The sequence below is a fragment of the Apteryx mantelli genome, chromosome 3 (assembly GCF_036417845.1).
Source record: "Apteryx mantelli isolate bAptMan1 chromosome 3, bAptMan1.hap1, whole genome shotgun sequence".
NCBI lineage: Eukaryota > Metazoa > Chordata > Aves > Apterygiformes > Apterygidae > Apteryx > Apteryx mantelli.
In genome coordinates, this window is record NC_089980.1 from 9,441,417 (window position 1) to 9,460,120 (window position 18,704).

At 64.1% G+C, this 18,704-nt stretch overlaps 2 protein-coding genes across 9 annotated transcripts; both read right to left on the reverse strand.

The window, feature by feature from the left end:
- Positions 1 to 39: 39 nt before the first annotated feature.
- Positions 40 to 14,619, reverse strand: LOC106494141 (cullin-9-like). 8 transcript variants are annotated; one of them, XM_067292671.1, is made up of 30 exons: positions 14,553 to 14,609; positions 13,445 to 14,053; positions 12,282 to 12,436; positions 11,374 to 11,892; positions 11,104 to 11,239; positions 10,416 to 10,606; positions 9,521 to 9,905; positions 9,086 to 9,278; positions 8,551 to 8,758; positions 8,258 to 8,451; positions 7,906 to 8,123; positions 7,522 to 7,759; positions 6,996 to 7,101; positions 6,461 to 6,688; positions 6,196 to 6,286; positions 5,939 to 6,110; positions 5,618 to 5,723; positions 5,101 to 5,196; positions 4,831 to 5,006; positions 4,496 to 4,629; positions 4,233 to 4,418; positions 3,843 to 3,958; positions 3,120 to 3,302; positions 2,591 to 2,739; positions 2,015 to 2,237; positions 1,752 to 1,917; positions 1,472 to 1,617; positions 1,164 to 1,281; positions 511 to 713; positions 40 to 422 (listed from the first exon to the last, which is right to left on the reverse strand). In XM_067292671.1, exons 2-30 carry the CDS (start codon positions 14,037 to 14,039, stop codon positions 138 to 140), a joined length of 5,916 nt encoding a protein of 1,971 aa, XP_067148772.1. In that variant the 5' UTR covers positions 14,040 to 14,053; positions 14,553 to 14,609; the 3' UTR covers positions 40 to 137. The 8 variants fall into 8 exon arrangements, 6 of the variants coding, with proteins under 6 accessions (XP_067148772.1, XP_067148771.1, XP_067148774.1 ...); XM_067292670.1 differs by having other exon boundaries at positions 6,461 to 6,691; XM_067292672.1 differs by lacking the exon at positions 40 to 422 and having other exon boundaries at positions 517 to 747; positions 6,461 to 6,691; positions 14,553 to 14,611.
- A 2,401-nt stretch (positions 14,620 to 17,020) lies between these two features.
- On the reverse strand, positions 17,021 to 18,620 carry MRPL2 (mitochondrial ribosomal protein L2). Its single transcript, XM_067293983.1, has 6 exons — positions 18,356 to 18,620; positions 18,134 to 18,275; positions 17,940 to 18,055; positions 17,743 to 17,853; positions 17,365 to 17,438; positions 17,021 to 17,264 (listed from the first exon to the last, which is right to left on the reverse strand). Exons 1-6 carry the CDS (start codon positions 18,618 to 18,620, stop codon positions 17,052 to 17,054), a joined length of 921 nt encoding a protein of 306 aa, XP_067150084.1. The 3' UTR covers positions 17,021 to 17,051.
- Positions 18,621 to 18,704: the final 84 nt, after the last annotated feature.

An 18,704-nucleotide genomic window follows, 5' to 3' on the forward strand; every position in this document is an offset into this window, starting at 1 on the left:
AAGCCACAGCACTCTCACGGACTATGAAACAGGACCAGGCACGGCTTGGCTCATTTATTTAAAATAAAACCCCAGAGTCCTCAGGAATGAGCTGGCCAGGCCTAGGCTGTATCCTCCCTGCCCAGCCCAGCCCTCGTCTACCTGAACGTGGAAAAAGTCTGTCTCCTCCTGGCAGAGGCTGTGCTTGCTGCCATCTTGATCTCTACAGTCTGAAAGGCAACCAAAGGCTGGATTTGGGATGTGGGGGCTGGCGGAGGCTCAGTAGAGACATACTCCAGGACGTGGGGCCTCCCCTCCTGGCGCCGGAGATAGCCCAGGTTCAGCAGGTGCAGGACACAGGACAGCACGTCCACGCTGTGGCAGCAGAAGCTCAGGAACTGCAACCCTGGTCCAAACTTGCCCTTCCCACAGGCGTCGATCACCTATGGCAGTGGGGGACCCTGCATTACACTGTGGCACGACACCTGGGTGGCCTCTCTCTGCCTCCCCCCATGCCTTTGCCCTCCATACCCTGAACACCAAGTTGTCAATGTGGAGCTGCTTCTCTGCCTTGAGGATGCGGGTGATGAGGCAGCAGAGAACGTTCCTCTTCCTCTCCAAGGCACTGCCATCAGCCATCTCTGCCCTCAGGTATGGCTGCTGGGGCAGCAGCCGCAGGCACCGGCCAGAGGCCTGAGCCAGAGCTGCTCGGTTCAGCCGCAGAGTACCTGGAGCTAGCACCCGGCCCAGGGTCAGCCGAGCCCTGAGCTGGGCCCCAAAGAAATCCCAAAACACGCATGTGGCCAGTGCACCTGACCCCGGGACTCCCCTGGACCTTCCACTACTACTGCCACATGCATCACCCCGGTCCCTGTCCCCATGTACAGCTCTGAGCCCCAGCCACACACACAGCCTCCAGCCCTGATCCCTCATCGACCTGAACCCCAACCGTGCACGTGGGCCCAAGCCCCAAAACTCATCCCCAAGCAGGGCCCCGAGCTACAGCCTCACACGCAGACCCAAGCCCTGAGCCCTAGTCCCATGCATGACCCCAAGCACTGGCACAGACAGGCCCACCCCAGCCCTCCACAAATGCCATACATCCTACCCCAGCACTGGCTGAGGGCTCTGCCCTTCCAGGCACCCACACCACCACCCTGGGGGTGCCCCAGCCCCACACTCACCTCCCTGTGTGCAGCTCTGCACCAGGACGCCCTCGCTGTGGGTCAGCGGTGTCAGTGCATGGTGCACCAGGTCAACAGGGAGCCCTGTGGCCTGCAGCAGGGCATCCACAGCCACCTCCTGGCAGGAGGGGACATGGGAGGGCAATGGCCAGCCACAAACACCACCTGCCACACCAGCCGCAAGCCCCACCCAACAAGGGCAGCCTGGCACCAAACACTGCTGGAGACCCCACCAGCAGGCAGGGCACAGCCCTACTACACCCCACCACCAGCTCCAATCCTCACCCCACCATGGCCCCCACTCCTACCTCCACACTGTTGAAGTGCAGCAGAACATACATCTGCAGTGTGGACACGTGCAGGATGCAGTCTCCAAACTGCAGCTCAGCATGGCCCAGCCACGTCCACTGCAACCGCCGAGGCTTTGTGCACTCCCAGCCCAGCTGACTCTGGCCTGCCAGAGATGGCATCAGAGCAGCAGCCGGGGTGCTCACGGCATACCCCAGGGCTCCGGCCACCTCTGCCCGAACTGCTACGGAGGGCCTGGGCCCCGGCGAGACCCCACGCTCCCAGAGCCCAAACACTCACTCTGCCTCCAGAAGTCAGCAAACTTGGCCAGGGGGGAGCTGAGGGATGCCGAGAAAAACCTCCCAGGCTCATCCATGTAGCAGAACGGGGAAATGGGCCAGCAGCGCGGGGACAGCACCAGCACCTTCACCTCTGGCGCCTCCGCCAGGGATGCCTCCCCCAGCGCCTGGCACAAAGGCACGAGGGGGGCTCAGGACAAGGCCTAGGACCTCCACAAGGAGCACAGGAGGGCCCCGGCCTCCCTGACCCACTGGGCCGCTCACCTCGGCCTCGGGACTCTCCAGGCCCGTGTCCAGCTCCAGCAGCTGCTTGTCCTGCTCCTGCAGCTGGAAGAGGTAAAACTGCTGCTGGAGCTCCTCCGACTCAGCCAAGTTGCTCAGCATCTGTTGGGGGAAGCGACTGGGGAAGCACAACCCAAGCTGCTCCACGACGGCCGCTTCCAGCCACGAGGGCCCCTGCGCCAGGAGCCGGTCCCCCAGGTAGTACCTGCCACAGCCGCCAACATCAGGACAGGGGCCAGCCCGAGCCCTGCTCCAGCCCCACGGCCCTCAGTCACCCGCCACGAGCCAGCCCTGGCCTGTCCTCCCACCAAGGCGCGTGGACCCAGCAGCACCATTCTCCCTGCTCCCCGTCTCCAACAGCGAACGTAGGCTCCACAGGCCAGCAGAGCCCACAGACTCTTACAGCCTTTCCCTCTCCAACCCAGAGCCGTGCAAAGGGGGAGCACTGCTGCCATACCAGGGCCAGCCTGAGCCATGGCCTCGACACCACCTGCGCCTCCTCTGTCACGCCACACCATGCCAGGCCCTCAAGTCACACGGAGACACGGCACCCCTCACCGGTAGAAGTGCTCAAAGGTATGGGCGAGCTCCAGGCCACAGAAGACGACAAAGGGCTCCAGGATCTGCTGCAGCGGCCCCGTGCTGCCCACGACCCCATGCAGCTCCTGCATCTGCCTGTCGAGGTAGCGGGCAAACTGCTCACTCACCTGCAGAGGGACAGGGCTGGCTGTGGAGGGGGCTCACCAGGGCACGGCAGGGGCAACACCCCTGTGCTCCTGCAGGGAGCAGGCAGGGAGCCCTGAGGCCCTCACACAGGGACCGAGGGAGTCTCCAACACCAGCCCCAGGCAGGGACCATCCCAGGAACGGGCCAAGGCAGCAATAAACATGCAGGCAAGCTCAGGCAGCGTCAAGGGCTGCAGTGGGGCTCCACGGCCCAGGATGGCACGCTGCGGCAGGGAGCACAGTGGTTGCCCAGAGCGCACCCCAAGGCTGCGGGCTAGAACAGCTGCTGCAGCCTGCACCCAGCCCAGCAACGGGAGGGTCCCCAGGCTGGCACCTCACGCTCCGACCCTCCTCAGACTCACGTGCAGGGCAGTCAGGAAGGAAAGCTGCAGCAAGGCCCCTGCAAAGCCCTGTGCCAGGGCCAGCGCAAAGGCAGCCTGCTGCCCAAAGAGCTCCGCCGTGGCGCTGCGCAGGCACTGGTACAGCCTGCAGTATCTCTCCACGACGTCCGGCGCCTGCCATGCTGCCTCGAGGAACCGCTGCACCTGCAGAGCATGGTGTGAGAGGGGTGAACCTGGAGCAGGGCCATCTCCACGGCCTGTGTGACTGCCCGCAGCCCCAGCCCTCACTCTGCCCACACCAACCATGCAAGGCTCCAGCCGGCCTGGCTGCAGCCTTGCTACAAATCCTGGTTGTGCCATGGGCTACTGAGAGCTTGCGGAGGGGAGGGGCAGGAGCACAGCTCTGAGAGCTGAGCCAGGGCTGTGCATAGCAGGACAGAGAAATGCAGCTGCAGCCCAGCAAGAAATAAGCAGCCACCTACCGTCCCAGCCTCCAGAATCGCCCCAACTGCGGGGCCAGGCTGAGGGCTGGGAACTGCCAGGAGAGTCAAACCTAGTACAAACGGAGGGATCCCAAACTGGAAGGGTGACAGGACTGACTGCCCCCACACTCCTCCAGCCCCCACAGCAGCCAGGGACAGCGCAGGGCCCTCCCTGTGTGCCCAGGGCCCCCGCCAAGCCCTGCTCCTCTCCCTGCCTGCCCTGTGCCCGGTGCAGGCTCCCAGGTGCCCCTCCTAGCCCTACCTGCTGCTGCACCACACCACGCCAGCACTGCGAGATGCCCCACAGGCCACTCAGCTTCTTCGCTGCCACCTTTGCAGCCCCAGCTGGCACCTCCTTGTTCTTCCCGTCCTTCCCACCTGCCAGGGGACAAGCCCAGGGGTGAGCGGGGCTCCACAGGCAGGCCCTGCACACTGACCGCCAGCAGCCTCCCCCTCTCCCTGCAAGGGCATGGGGAATGGGAGGCACAGCCACTGGGGGGTATGGCCACACGCCACCCCCAGCTCCGGACCGCTGGCATATGCTGCCTCCCCTGCCTCAGGAGCTTCCCGGGGCTGCCCCACAAGTGCAGCCAGGCCTGGCGGTCTCGACCATGGCCCCCCTGGCCCCACAGGAGGGAAGCCCCTTGCTCACCAGCTCTGCCAGGGGCTCTCGCCTCCTCCAGCTCTGCGCCGCTGGGGTCCACGTGCACCAGGAGCTGGGTCAGGCGCCGCACGCGGGAGCTGAAGACAGCATTGCAGCTCATGGCACGCCGGGGCAGCTCCACACTCTCCAGGTACTTGCTCAACAGCCATGCCAGGGGGCTGATGCCACTGGGGTCTGCAAGGCCAGAGACTCGGAGTGGGATGCCTTGGGCTGGCGCTTGGCAGGGAGGGGCCCGGGCGAGCGCAGGGTACCTGGGCTGGTGATACTCTGCACCAAGGGGTTCACCAAGGCCTCCCAGTACGTCCTGCCCAGGGCCTGGGCCGCCTCGTCATCGGGAAGGAAGCGGTCGGCAAAGGCCTGCTCATGCCGCAGGGCCCGGTTCAGCCTGCAACAGGGACCGGGCAGGGCACAGCGTGGCCAGGCACCTGGGGACTGCCAGTGCGGACCTCCGCCAAGGAGGCGGGGCACACTGCTCGCTTCCTGCCCTGCCCTGCGCCAGCCAGGACGACTCCCTGGGACTGCCAGTGCCATCCCCCCAGCCCTCAGCACACCAGGCACAGGGCAGGGCTGCCAGGAGAGACCTCACCTGCCAAAGAGATGCAGCAGGCGCTCCCGGTCCTGGCAAATCTCCTGGCACCATGCATGAGCCCTGGCAGTGCAGAAGAGGAACGTCCGCCGACATAGTTGCTCCTTGAAGACGGGCCAGAAAGTGGGCTTGGGACCCAGCACCTCGATGCCACGCACACGCGTGTCAATGCCGCCCTGGGGGAGAGCACAACCCTCAGCTCCTCACATGTGGCCCCGCAGGGTGCCCCAAGGCCAGCCCCACACAGCTGGCTCCCCCCCACTTCCCTACCTGCTGGCACCGCTTCACGCGGATCTGGATGATGGGCCAGAAGCGGGTCATGTTCTCCAGCAGGATCACTCTGCTGTCTGAGGGCAGGATGGTCACCTGCAGGCAGACAGCAAGCCCTCAGCACGCCCGGCAGCCAGCGCAAGCCGCGTGCACACTCCCCCACCCACCCTCCACGCAAGGCCACAGCCTCTGTCACCCCCACTGGCCCTGGCACCCTGCACAGCCACAGGGCACCCCCACACACAGCTCTGCACTCTTGGCTCTCAGCCCCAGCACACCCGACTGCTGCAGACTGCGACACAGGGCTCCTCGCAGCCACGTCCCAAAGCACCTTCAGCCTCCAACCAGCAGAAGGCTCCCCCAGCACAGCTCCTGCCATCCCAGCCTCTGGGCGAGGCGCCCCGATAGCCGTTCACCTCCCAGCACCCCGGTGGGAGACCCTCGCAGGGCGCAGCAGGCTCCCAGCCAGCAGCTCCCACGGAGCAGCCACGGCCCAAGGAGCACAAGCCATACTCACCGCATTGAGCACAGTGTTGATGTTAGCAGGGCTGTCTCCTCCCAGCACCACCACACGGGCTGGCATGTAACTGGAGTCCTCGCTGGCCACCAGCATGCTCATCTCCCTGCAGTGGGGCAGCTGCATCACTGCCAGGCGCAGCCCATCAGCCCTGCCCCTACAGCCCCTCACCCCCACGCCCTGGCTCCTGCTGGCCCCACGGGCCACTCCCCATGTCCAGCACCCCTCATCGCCACTGCGGCAGGGCTCACGCAGGACCCCCATGCAGCCTCTGGCCTTCCCTGCCCCAGGGTGCCCCCAGCCCTCCAAGCCCAGCCCCACCTGATCACCACGCCACACTGCATGTAGACAGTGATGGAGTGGGAGCCAGTGCTGCCGTTCGACTCCCAGTAGGTCTTGGGGTTCCTGTCCGTGAGCTTGCTGGCGCGGTGCGGATTGGAGGAGACCTGAACCTTCTCCCAACACTTGTCCTCCTTCACCTCCACGCTGGAGCCTGCGGGGAGAGGCCACAGAGCCTCCAGCTGCCAGACCATCACGGACCAGGTGCAGGGGACCCCTCTCCCACTCCCCACACTCACCTCGGCACAGGTTGCGCAGAAAGACATCGAAAAAGGGGATGCTGATGGGCTGGTGGCTCCGGCGGTGCTCCTCAATCTGCCCCAGCACCAGCTGGGCGACAGGGGACAGGCCATTACTGGGGACCCAAGGCCCTCCTCCCCTTGCCTGCTGCAGGGCAGTGGCAGGCAGGGGCAGGCGGCTGCCCCTCTGTGCCCGGGACGGCCAGATGGCCCCAAGCCCCAGCCCCCCAGCACAGCCAGGCCTCCCCGCTCTCCCCAGGCCCACCTGGATGCAGCCAGCCAAGATGCTGGTCGTCAGCTTCCTGTAGAGGCTGGCGTACTTCTCGCAGTCGCTCACCAGGTCACGCAGGGCTGGCGCCAAGGGCAGAGCCACACTGTGCTTGTCCAGGGCTTTGCCCAAAGCCTCGTGGGTGCCCACGCGGCACATCACCACCGCGCAGTCCTTGCTGGCGGTGGCCAGGCGGTGGAGGAAGCGAACGACCTCTTGTACCACCTGCTGAGGAAGGGGCTGTGAGCGGCTGGGCTGGCGCCAGGAACCCGCAAGGACCCAGCAGTGCTGTGCTGCAGCGCTTCATCCCCTCTGCCCCTGACACCACAACAGCACCTGCGAGAGCCAAGTCAGGCACAACACCGGCCACCCAGCCAGAGGGACGCAGCCACGGCCACAACAGCCACCTCCCACCTCTCCCAGTGGGTCTGCCACGGCAAGGCAGGGGCTGATGCAGGCAGACAGACAGCCCCAGTCCACTGCACAGCCAGCAAAGCCCTCCCTGCCTGCTGGGAGCCCAGGGCCCCCTCACCTCCTGATCATTGCTGTGGGCGCTCATGGAGGACAAACAGGGTTCAACACACTCGTGCCAGGGCAGCAGGTCCTCCCGGTAACCGTCCAGAAACTTGTGCAGGATCCTAAGTGAGGGAGGAGGTCCACTAAGGCTGCAGTGCACAGACTGCATGCCAGAGGCGGACCCATTTCCCTCCTCCACCTAGAAGGCTTGCACCCCACAGGGGCTGGGAGCCAGGGCTCCCTCAGGCACCCACGACACCCCACCAGCACTCACATGCATGCTGCGGTGCCCACAAATGTCCCTGCCAGCATCCACACACATGCCCCGGCGCCCCCACCTGCCCCTGCACCCCAATCACCACTCGCACTTGTGCTGCAGTGCCCCAGGCCACCATCGGTGCCCCACGACATCCTCACTGGCACCCACAAACATGCCCCTGGCATCGCTGCACACCCCCCAAAACCCCCACCAGCACGTGCTGCAGAGCCCCCGGACTCCCAGGACATCCTCACCGGCCATGCAGAGCCACCTCCAGACCCACCTGAGGACGCTCAGGCTTGCAGCCTTCTCTGCCCCTAGCAGCTTGAAGCTGCGCAGCAGCAGCACGAAGCACTCGCGGTCCTGCAGCAGCTGGGCCGCCTCGCCAGAGGGGATGGTGCCCTTGCCGCAGAGGTGCTGCTCCAGGGCCACCACCGCCTCCCTGGAGAGACCGCCCTCCCACAGGCTGCCCACCAGCGTCCGCACGTCCACGTCCCCCAGGTCCAGCGGGGCCTCGGCACCTGCCACGGCAGGGACAACACGTGGGGCCAGCCCCAGCGCTCGCTGCGGAGGTGCTGGCAGGGCCCTTTCCCCAGGCAGCACCACCAGCCCTGCCCTCTGCACCTGCAGCGCCACGGCACGGCCAGCGGCGCAGGTCACACGGTACCTGCCATCTCCAGGCTCACGGGCACCTCGTGCTCCACCAGGCGGTGGATCACGCTCAGGGCTAGCGTCTTGTTGGGGCAGCCTGTGCTCTGCCCGTCCCACCAGCAGCTCCGCAGCACCGCGGGGAGATCACAGCTCACCAGCTGCTCCGCCAGGCCCCGGTGGCTGTCGATCAGCATGTTCACCACCAGCAAGCCGTTCCGCACACCCGAGGAGCCCCTGGGGAGACAGAGTGATGTCAGCACCTTCCTCCTCGTGCGCGAAGCCTCCCCTGCACCCAGGAGCTGCCTGCCTTCCCCGCTCAGCCACCCCCGCACCTCCAGCACCAGCCTCCGGCCTCACTCTGCCCCTACCCTGCAACCCTCTGCATGGTGCTCATGGCAGCAGGGATGGCGCTCAGCAGGCTCGCTGAGCCCTCGCTGGAGGCAGAGCCGATGCTGGCAAAGATCTCCCGCATCATCTGCGCGTCGGCATGGTTCAGGGGCGAGGGCTTCCCACTGGCACCTCCCGCCTCGCCGCTCCCAGCTCCCACCAACACCTTCAGGGCCTGCAAGGCAACCAGCACGTCACAAGGGCAGTGGGCAGCACCCAGGGCAAGCCTCTGCCCTGGCCCTCCCGCCCACGACAGCCCCTCCATCGCACTCACCGCCAGGCCGGCCTGCTGCACCACGGTGGAGGCAGCGTGCTGCTGCATGCAGGCCAGCACAGCCCGCACACCACCTTCCGTGGCGAACGGCACGCGCCAGTCATACTTGACCATGAGCACGGCGAGCAGCCGCAGCGTCAGCACCACCAGCGCCTTCTCCGCCACCTCGGTGCTCAGCAGCTCCACTGCCATCTTCACCACCTTCTCCCTGCACGGGGAAGGGCACCTCAGCAGGGGCCTCCGGCACTGCCACGAGCACCCCAGGCCCTGCCAGCTACCTCCTCCCTGCCCGTGCGCCTCTACCACGCTTAGGTCAGCCCCAGGAAGGAACCTGGCTGGGCCACACAGACGCGGCATCCACCTCCCTTGTTGGCGCCCATGCTGCGACATACCTGCCTTCACACCTCCGCTTCCACCTCCCCACGCTCCCAACTCTGCCACTGGTCCCCTCCCTGGGGACACAGCCCCTCTCCAGCCAGCAGGAGGAGCCTGCCAGCCCCGGCCGGGCACCACCCCCACAGTTCACGCCACACACCTGGTCCCCAGCCCACCCTGGGCTTTGCCAACTTGCCGCTCAAGCCCAGCCTCCTCCTCCAGGATCTTCAGGATGTGCTTGAGCCCCGCTAAGCGCAGGCCCACCTCGGAGCTGCTCCTCTGCATCACATCCACCACATCCACAATCTTCACCAGCGAGCCCCTCTTGCTGGCCCCCTTGGAGATGCCAAACACTGGGAGGCGGGTGAGAGGCAGAGACGCAGGCGTCAGCGCAGCAGCGACACCGCCAGTGCCTGCCACCACCCCCAGCCCCAGGTCCCACAGGCCTGCCCCTCCCCAGGCCACCTCCGGGTGACCGGCCTCCAGCACCCAGCCCACAGCCCCCCTCCACTGGGGCAATGGAGCCACCTGGCAGACAGGGCGCTCCAGCACCACGTGTGCCCCAGGGCCAGCCCAGCCTGCAGCAGGCGCTTACATTTGCTTTGCTCCTCCGTCACCTCTGGGAAAAGCAGCCCTTCCCTCTGGAGGAGCTCGCTGAACAGCTGGGAATCTGACTTCTCCACTGTGGCAGGGGCGCGAGGTGGCAGCACCACTGCAGGAAGGTCTTCCTCTGCCGCCTCGGCCACCACAGCTTCAGGACTGCTGTTCCTGCAGCCGGCATCCTCCGAGGACACCACGGTGCTCCCCCCGCCATCCTGCTCAGCCCCCCTGCCGAGGAAGTACTTGGCATAGACGTGGGAGCCACGGAGGTCGCTCAGAGTGCTGCCCTGGCACCGCTTCTCCAACACCTGCAGCACTTTCTGGGCCAGCTCCACAGACACCGACAGCTGGATCAGGCCTTCTTCATCCAGCTCCGACAGCTGGGCACATGGGAACAAGTTAACCCTCATGGACCCACTGCGGACCCCACACCCGCTGCAATGGCCAGGGCCAAACCAGATGGCAAGGCTGCACAAGCTGGACACAAAAGGACCCTTCCCCAGCCCCAACCTCCCCCAGTCCCAGCCCCAACACAACTAGCACCAGCCCAGCCCTTCCGCCTGCACTCACCACCCAACAGCCACCAGCAGAATCGCCCCATGGTTCCCCCTCGCGTGCCCCAACCTCGCTGGACACTGCCATTTCTCTGGTGTTGGCAGAGACAGAGACTATGTTTCCTCTCCTCTGTCCTTACCCCTTTGCTGTGCCCATCTCTCCATGCTTTGGGCATCCCCCACTCGCTTTCCTAGTTCAGGCCCATTTCCCCCCTGCTCGCGGTCTGCCTGCACAGCACACGCCTGCAGACTCCTGCTCGCATCCCCGTCACTTCCCTAACACCCTCCCTTGCTCCTTCCCTCCCGTCTCCCCGCTCTGCGGTCTCTGTCCCGTACCTGCTCTGCCTGCTCTTGCTGGACGAGGCGGGTGAGCTCATCCTGCTCCCGCACTTCCAGCTTCCTCACAAAGAAGAGCAGCTCCCACCACTCGGCACGGCTCAGGGTCTCTGCAGGGTCACTTGGCTGCTCACCGAGGTAAGGCAGGGAGTAGAGTCCCCCAGAGGGCTTGGAGAAGAGTGGCTGCGTGACTGCAGGAGACCAAAGCAAGGGAGAGAGCTGTCATTGAGCGCTACAATTCCCCCTCAGCAGAGCTGTTCTCAGCTGCAGACCCTCCACTCCCAGGGAGAGCTCACACAGACTGTCTGGGCGAAAGAGGCTCCCAGTGTCCCCTAACTCACTGTGGGAAAGGGAGGTGCCAGGAGGGCAGCAAGAAAGAGGGGACATCCTGGGAGGAGACCCTGGAAGCTGGAGAGATGGGGATTAAGGTCTTCACTTGAACCCCTTTTGGGCTGCAGTGCTGGAAAAGCACCCAGCCAAAACAGGCACGTCTAGCTCACTGCTCCCCCAGCCTATTTCTGCAGTCTCTTGAAAGTTTTCTAGGGCCATCAGAGAAGGTGACAGGGCAATACTTGGTCACCTAGTCCTGGCAGGACCCGTGGTGCCAGCCCACAACTGTGGAAGAGCCATGGAGAAAAGCCGCAGGCCCAGCCAGCATGGTGTGCAGCTGCCCACTGCGAATATTCACCTGCTGCCAGCTTGCGGTTGTGCGTCAAGGTGGACACCTTCTCCTGAGCCTCACGCTCCTCTGGCCCTGAGGGGCCAATGATCTCCACCATATGCCAGTGAACCCAGTACGTACAGCCCAGGGCTTGCCAGTACACCTGGAGAGGAGAGCCCGACACACGCACACCTCAGGAAACGCTGGCCTGACCAAACTGCTTTCACATGAGGCCCTGTGTGCCCCATATCACAACCACGGTGCACAGAGGCCCCTCAGCACCCCACCAGAGGGTACCTGGACAGGTGGGGTGCCATCATTGCTCTGGCGGAAGTCGCCCTCATCGCCTGCGCTGACCTGTTCGTAGTCCTCCAGCATACGCACCCGCATGCCACGCACTAGGTTTGCCTGCACATACTCCACGTAGCTGCTGCGGCTTGGGAAGGCTGAGCGGGTCTTGAAGGCACTGGGCTCTTTTGGTGGGGGAGCGGGGGTTGCTTGAGCAGCAGGGCAGGCCGGGGCCTTGGGCTGGAAGATGGAGCGGGCGGTGCGAGGCTGCGTTCCCTGCACGGACAGCAGCTCCGGCTTGTGCCTGTGGTCCCAGCCCATCACGCGCACCAGCTCCGAGATGAGGTTTGCCATAGCCATGCTGAACTCAAACTCCTGCTTCGCACGGCTCCTCTCCCCACTGAGCGAGCTGGGCACGGCGCAGTCCTGCGGCTCCCCTCCCTGCTCCGCACCACTGCTGAGCTTGTCCACAAGAGAAGTGACACACAGGTAGCGCTTCACCAGGGCAAACAGCAGCTTCCCAGGGATCTGCAAGAGGCACAGCTGTCAGATCCCCAGCCACCACAGCGACTCTGGCTCACTCCAAGACACTAGCTTGTCCCCAGACAGGTTCCCGGGATGGCCTTGCACCAGCGGGCAGCAGCGCAACCCTCTCAGCCCACCCCCTCCTCCCTGCTCAGAGATGAGGCTCCCCATGGGCTCTCCACCAGCCCTTGGCCTCACACCAGGCCCACACCCTCGGCCAGCTCTCCTGACACCCAGTCCTGCTCAGCTGCCCATCACCAACCACCCTCCCTTCCTCTCCTGTCCCCAGCAAGAAGGACAAGATCCCCGGCACACACTTTCTCCCCCTCCTGACCCCCCAAAGTCCTCGGGCCTGGGGCTCCCATGCCGGGCCTGACAGGCCCTGCTGCTACCTGGGGAAGGTGAATCCCTTCAAAGGACATGCAGTACTCTTCAGACGATGTTGTCTCAGCAAACAGCTCCAGCAAGGTGTAGCGGCTGTCAAAGCCCATGTGCTGCTCAATACCATCCTGCTGGCTCAGGGACAGCAGAACATAGGCCCGGCTCCCTGCAGGCAAAAGGCAACCAACACAAACTGAAACACAGGAAGCTCTGTCTGAACATGAAGAAAAATTTCTTTACTGGAAGGGTGACTGAGCACTGAAACAGGTTGCCCAGAGAGCTCATGGAGTCTCCATCCTTGGAGATATTTAAAAGCCATCTGGACAGGGCAACCTGCTCTCAGTGACACTGCTTGAGCAGGGGAGTTGGACTAGATGATCTCCAGAGGTCCCTTCCAACCTCAAGCCTTCTGTGATTCTGGGAAATAACTTTGCTGCTCAGTGTCATCTAGAACCGCATTTTGTCCTTTGACCTGGATTGGCTCCGCTAAATAAAACTGCATTTTTTCCACCCCTAAAGCTCTGAGATTCCCCCCAAAACAGCAACTCCAAATAACTGACTCTAGAACGGGGGCCCAGGGAAGAAAAACAGTCAGTCTTAACCTGCATCAGTCCCCCGTCTGCCCCACGAGCTTTGGCACTGCAGCAGGGAAAGCCACACAGCTCTTGCTGGACACACCACCACCTCCACTAGCCTGCAGGCTCCTTCCAGGTGCACCCAAGCCATGTTAAGGACTTCTGAGCCTGGCCAGCTCCTCTCAAACAAGGAGAGCACGTGAGGAGCAGCTGAGCCTGCTCCTACCCACCCACCAGGGCCTGAGGAGAGGCTCCCTGCCAAGAGCAGGCCAGAGCCTCTCCAGTTGACACCGTGCAGCAGAGACATCCTGACGCTCTGCCACCCTCCTCGGACCAGCGGGCCACCTCCAAACAGCTCATCAGCATCCCAGCTCGGGAACTCGTCAGGGAAAAGAGCTCCCAAACCCGCCTTCTCTTAGAGCACCCCAGACGACTACGCCCAAGGCAGCCACTTGCAGAGCTCACACTCGTTCTCCCCCTTTTGCCAACCAGCCCCAAGAGGCTCCATTTCCTAGACGTCCCAGGCCTACAAAAGGACCGGCACTGCTCAGCAGCCCGGCAGCACCCTCTCAGGGCCACTGACATGGCAGCACCCCCACCTGCATCATGCGAAGCCAGAGCCCTCAGCATCTTGCCAGCACTGCGGCGGATTTGCTTCTCCTTGTGGCACAGCATCTTCATCAGCAGGTCGAGGGCTCCCGTCTCCTTGAAGGCGCCCGTCAGCGAGCCAATGCTGGCATATGCGCTCAGCACGTGGATGGTGTTGAGGATGGAGGACTCGGGAGCCCCGGTCCCGGCCATCTGCCGGACAGCTCGCTGCACCAGGCTCCTCACGTCAGCCTTCATCTCCAGCAGCGACGCTTCGTCCAGCGTGACATCGGCAGGGAACGGGCTGGGCGCCTTCTCCTCTTTCGCCCACCGCCCGTCCAGCTTCCTCTTGCCCAGCAGCACTGGGCAGCTGGCGCAGACCTCTTCTGCCGACATCCACATCAGGATGTTCTCCGGCTTGGTTTCTGCACAAGAGCCACCACTGCTGCCTGCTGCTCTCTCCTCCAAGCTGATGATGCTCCACCGGATCAGGTACTCGGGGTGGCCATCGTGGCCTCGCCGCTGCCGCAGCAGCTCCTCCGGGTAGGCCTGCAGCTTGGGTCCCAGGTGCACAAGCAGGTTGCCATTACGCCTCTCACTCACCATGACGGCAAACGTGTCTGCAGAGACAGAGGGGAAGGAGGAGGAGCAGGCGCCAGGGGGAGGTGGCTGGGGCACAGGCTGGGCTGTGGCCAGGACCCTGTGCTCCTGCAGCGCATGGTGCTTGAACACGGCCATATAACACACGTAACGGAGCTGCTGTTTTACGGGCAGCAGTAAGAGCAGTGCCGTAACTCCCTAACGCAGCAGAGCCGCCGCACCCCGGGCACCCCGGTTGCTGCTGAGCCGTGTCAAACGCGGGCTCGGGGCGCGACCGGGGCCCGCGCGCTCCCGCAGCTGCCGCCCAGGCGAGGAACACGGCGCTTTAACCACCTAGGGCTCCTCGTCGACGAGGTCCCCGCCGAGAGCCTTCGGGGCGCCGAGCGGCGCCGGTCCCGCCCCGGGCGCACCCCCCCCTCCCCGGGCTGCCTCCGCGGGGCCCCGGGGCGGGGAAGGCCCGGGGAGACCCCCCTAACCCCCCCCAGAGGCGCCCGCCGGAGCCGCCCGGCGCCGCGTTACCTCCGCGACCGCTCCCGCTCCCGCTCCCGCTCCGCTTCCGGGTCCGCTGGAGGGAGGGGGCGGGGAGGGCGCGGCGGCCCGAGAGAACGGCGGCCGCGCAGGGCCAAGCTTCGCCCGCGAGAGGACGAGCTCCGAGCCCCGAGCCCCTCCCCCTTCCCCGGCTTGCCGCGGAGGGGCGGGGCGCCACGCGGGGCCCGGCGGGGCGGGCGGAGGGGAGGCAGCGAGGGGCCGGGTGGGCAGGGAAAGGCCAGGGGGCAGTGTGGGCCTGGGGGGCCAGTGAGGGACAGCGTTGCTGCCGCTGCTGAGCGGGGCCTGGCGCTGCGCACCCCCAGCTCCTGGCACCACCTCTCAGGCTGGCCTCGGTCGAGCCTGTCCCCAGTCTCTCTCCCCTTATTTCGGGCACCGCACTGCACAGATCCTCACTGGCTGGCCAACGCTGCAGTTATGGGGCACAAGGGGGCCTGAGTCCCAGGTGGGGACAGGACAGGCATGGGGACAGGAGTAGCCATTTGCTCCCAACAAGGATGTTGTCCCCACAGTAGCACTGGGGCCTGGGAGAAGAGGGAGGGTTGAGATCGCAGGACAGTTCAGGCTGGATGGGGTCTTTGGGCTCTAGTCCAATCTCCTGCTCACCACATGGGCAGTGCTGGAGTCCCACCAGGTTGTTCTGGGCTTGATCCAGTTGGGTTTGAAAGCCTGCAAGGGCAGAGAGAGCACAGCCTCTTGGGGCTCTTGCTCCATGGCCTGGCTGGCCTTACGGGTGGAAAGTTTTTCCTGATGTTCAGTTTGAAGCACTCATTTCAACTTAGGCCTCTGGTTGCTCATCCTCCTACCATGCACCACCGTGAGGAGCCTCGTTTTGTGTTGATGACCTCCTCATACATCCTAGGGGCCTGTTAATTCCATCTGAAGTCACACCTTCTTCAGGCTGAACAAGCCCTGGTCCCTCAGTCTCTCCTTACAAGTGCAAGTGGTCCAGCCCTGATGATCTTGGTGACCCTGCGTTGAACACAGTCCAGTTTATCAACATCTTTCTTGTGTTGAGGGGCCCCAAAGAGTCTCTAGATGCCATGTAAGGAGTACTGAGATGAGGGGGATAACTCCTTCCCTCAATCACCATGCTCATACTGTCCAGGGTGCTGGTGGCCCTCACTGCTGCACCATTCTCAGCTTGTGCCCACCAGGCTGCCAGGCCAGTGTGGCCCCAGCCTGTCTCTTTGGCAGGAGTTCTTCCTTCCCAACCACAGGACTCTGCATTTCTTGTTGAATTTCAGGAGGTTTCTGTTGTCCCCTTCCTCCAGCCTGGCCAGGTCCCTCTGGATGGCAGCCCTGCCCTCCAGCCATATGGGCTGTTCCCCCCAAATTGAGGTCATCTGCAAAGCATGCACCCCATCACCTCCTCCAGGCCACCAATAGAGATGTTAAACAGGACAGGTCCCAGGCTGGAACCCTGCAGCACTCCAGTTGTTACTGGCCTCCTTGTAGTCTCCATCCAAACCATAGCATCCTAACTTGGACACGAGAATATTGTGAGACTGTATCAAAAGCTTTGTTAAAGTCAAGGTAAATGACATCCAGTGCTCTCCCCTCATCCACAAATCCAGTTGTTCTATCGTAAGAGGCACTCATGCTGGTGAGGCAGGATTTACCCTTGGTCAATCCGTGCTGACTGCTCCCCCGCCACCATCTGCCTCTCCACGTGCTGGAAAGACAAAGGTTATCTGGCTGTCTGCAATGCAATCCGCTCCCAAATTAATGGGTTGAGGAGGACATGTGGTGGGCTCACTGGGTTTGCTGGTGAGCTCAGGAAACTCCTTTGCATTTCCAGACAGATGCTTGCATTTTTGTACAAATTTCCAATTAAACATGGATCAATTGCTTGTTCCAGAGGCTGATATGGTTCGATATTGCCCAGTACCCTCCAGTAGTAGTCCAAGTGCCAGCTGGAAGCTAAATAACCCTGTTTACATCCATCCCTGGGGATCTGCTTGGAGGAGGTCTCTGCAGCCTCTGCTGTCAGGGCCAAGCACTCTATTTTGTCTTTTTTTTTTTTTTTTTTAATATATTCTTGGAGCATTATCGGAGCTCCAAGATGACAAGGTCTCTGCTTCCTCACTCGTTAGAGGCTCCCCTAGGCTGGTGACCACTTTCATGCTTTAAGCCCACATGGCTTTTCACTTGCCTGAGTACAGCAGAAGGGTTCCTCCTCAGCTGCTTCATGAGCCAAAGGCAGAGCAGAGGAAGGGCCTGGCACAGAGCCACATGTGTGCCCGGCAGTCTGCCTCACAGTCAACCTTAGCATGATTTGAGCCCACCAACACTCCTGTCCACCCCAAGCCCCAGCCAAAATAGCCTACAGCCTGGCAGCCATCTCTCCCGGCAGCTTGAGTCCTGCCAGGGTCCAAACTTCTAGGCAGGAGCATCCCATAAGCCCCCATTCAGAAGAGACAGCAGTAATGGGACAGCAGTAGGGTGAAAGACGCTTTATTGGCCTCCACATCACTCCTGCGCCGCAGCCCGGGGCAGGTTGACGTAGCTCTTCATGGGTGGGAGAGGCTTGATCTTGCGTCCAGCCCAACCACCTTTACGATGCCACAAGCCCGTGTGCGGGCGCTTGCCCAGCCAGCGGTTCCGGCCTGCCTTCCCAATCACCCGCTTGTTGTGGTCGACGTTGGACACGCGGCCCACTGTGGCCACGCAGGTCTCTAGCACCTGGGGGACAGAGAAAGTCTGTGAGCCTCCCTGTCAACACATGGCCACGTGCCCAGGCGATCAGCCAGCGGCCAGGACTGGGACAGCACAGCTCCTCTACCTGCATGTGTCTCTTGGAGGGCAGCTGCACGATGGCCGTCCCATTCACTTTCCTCAGCAGCACCCCGCAAGTCCCTGCAGCAGGCCAGAGAGAAGAAAGCAGCTTCCCTGAGCCACAGGACAAAGTATCGCACCCCACGGCCAGAATGTCCCCGCGTGGGGAAGATGCCAAAGCCCCTGCCTCCACCCTTTGTGCAGCTGCTCTTCCCAAAGGCAGGACCTTGAGGCACCACCAGGAAGGGATGTCCCCACCTCCCTGGGGTGCCATTTTGCTCGCTAGCACTAGGAGAAGAGAGGGCAGCCACTCCAAGAGTGCCCCTCTGCCCTCCTCCCCAGCTCTGCTAAGCCAAGCGCGGGGCCCTTCTGCCCGGAGACGCACCAGCTGCCCGGATGTACTGTGCCCCCTTCCCGGGGTGGCTCTCCAGGTTGCAGATCAGCGTGCCCACAGGCAGAGCCCCCAGCGGATAGGCGTCCCCTTCGTTGGCCGACACTAGAAGACAGTCACTCGTGAGCGTGGCGCAGCACGCCGCAGCTGGTGAGCCCCCGCGTGGGGCTGGTGTGGCCCCCAGCGGGCACCTGCCATCCGGCCGATGTGAGACGAATTCTTGATGATGTCCCCCGGCTGCATGTTCTCCGTGGCGATGATCCAGCGCTTCCGGTTGCCTCCGGCCACCAGGGCGATGTCAGCCGACCTGCAGGGAAAGCCGAGGCGTGGGGTGGCGGCCGGGGCGGGGGGTGCTCACCGCGGGCACGGCAGCCCCGGCCCTCACCTGCACGGGTCGTAGCGGACGTTGATGACCTTCTCCTCGAAGGGCGCCGGCGGGGCCCCCTCCTCGTACCGCAGCCGCTGGAAGTCGATCATGCGGTACCGCCGCTTGTGCCCGCCGCCGATGCCGCGCACGCGGATGCGGCCTGCGGGGAGAGAGAGCGGGTCCAGGCGGCGCCCCGGGCCGCCCCCGGCCCCGGCCCGAGCGCCGCCGCGGCCCCCGCACCTGTGTGGTCGCGGCCGCCCGTCTTCTTCATGCCCACGGGCCGCACCGTGTACTTGACGCGGCACTTCCACAGCGGGTCGGTGGTGCGGCGCGGCGCCGAGGCGCTCAGCCCCCTCCAGGGGCCGCCGGGCGGCGGGAGCCAGGGCACCGGGGGCGGAGGCGGGCCGCGCCGCGCCGCCAGGGCCGGGGCGCTCCGCGGCGCCGCCGCCGCCGCCGGCGGCAGCAGCAGCGCCCCGAAAGCCCGGCACAACCGCGCCACCGCCATAACGCGCCGCGGCGGCGGCACCTGCGCACGCGCGGTGACTCCCCCGGCAAAGCGGGAGCCTGCTGGCGGGGGAGGGGTCGCTCC

Excerpts from the sequence above, each read along its gene's own strand:
- LOC106494141 (XM_067292670.1), bottom strand. The coding sequence starts at position 14,039 with ATGGTGAGTGAGAGGCGTAATGGCAACCTGCTTGTGCACCTGGGACCC. Across the intron at positions 8,759-9,085 it reads CAGGGTGGGCTGGGGACCAG|GGAGAAGGTGGTGAAGATGG; the intron begins GTGTGTGGCGTG and ends TTCCCCGTGCAG. Across the intron at positions 6,111-6,195 it reads TCTGCGCAACCTGTGCCGAG|GCTCCAGCGTGGAGGTGAAG; the intron begins GTGAGTGTGGGG and ends CTCTCCCCGCAG.
- MRPL2 (XM_067293983.1), bottom strand. The coding sequence starts at position 18,620 with ATGGCGGTGGCGCGGTTGTGCCGGGCTTTCGGGGCGCTGCTGCTGCCG. Across the intron at positions 18,056-18,133 it reads GTCCGCTACGACCCGTGCAG|GTCGGCTGACATCGCCCTGG; the intron begins GTGAGGGCCGGG and ends CTTTCCCTGCAG. Across the intron at positions 17,854-17,939 it reads TCACATCGGCCGGATGGCAG|TGTCGGCCAACGAAGGGGAC; the intron begins GTGCCCGCTGGG and ends ACTGTCTTCTAG.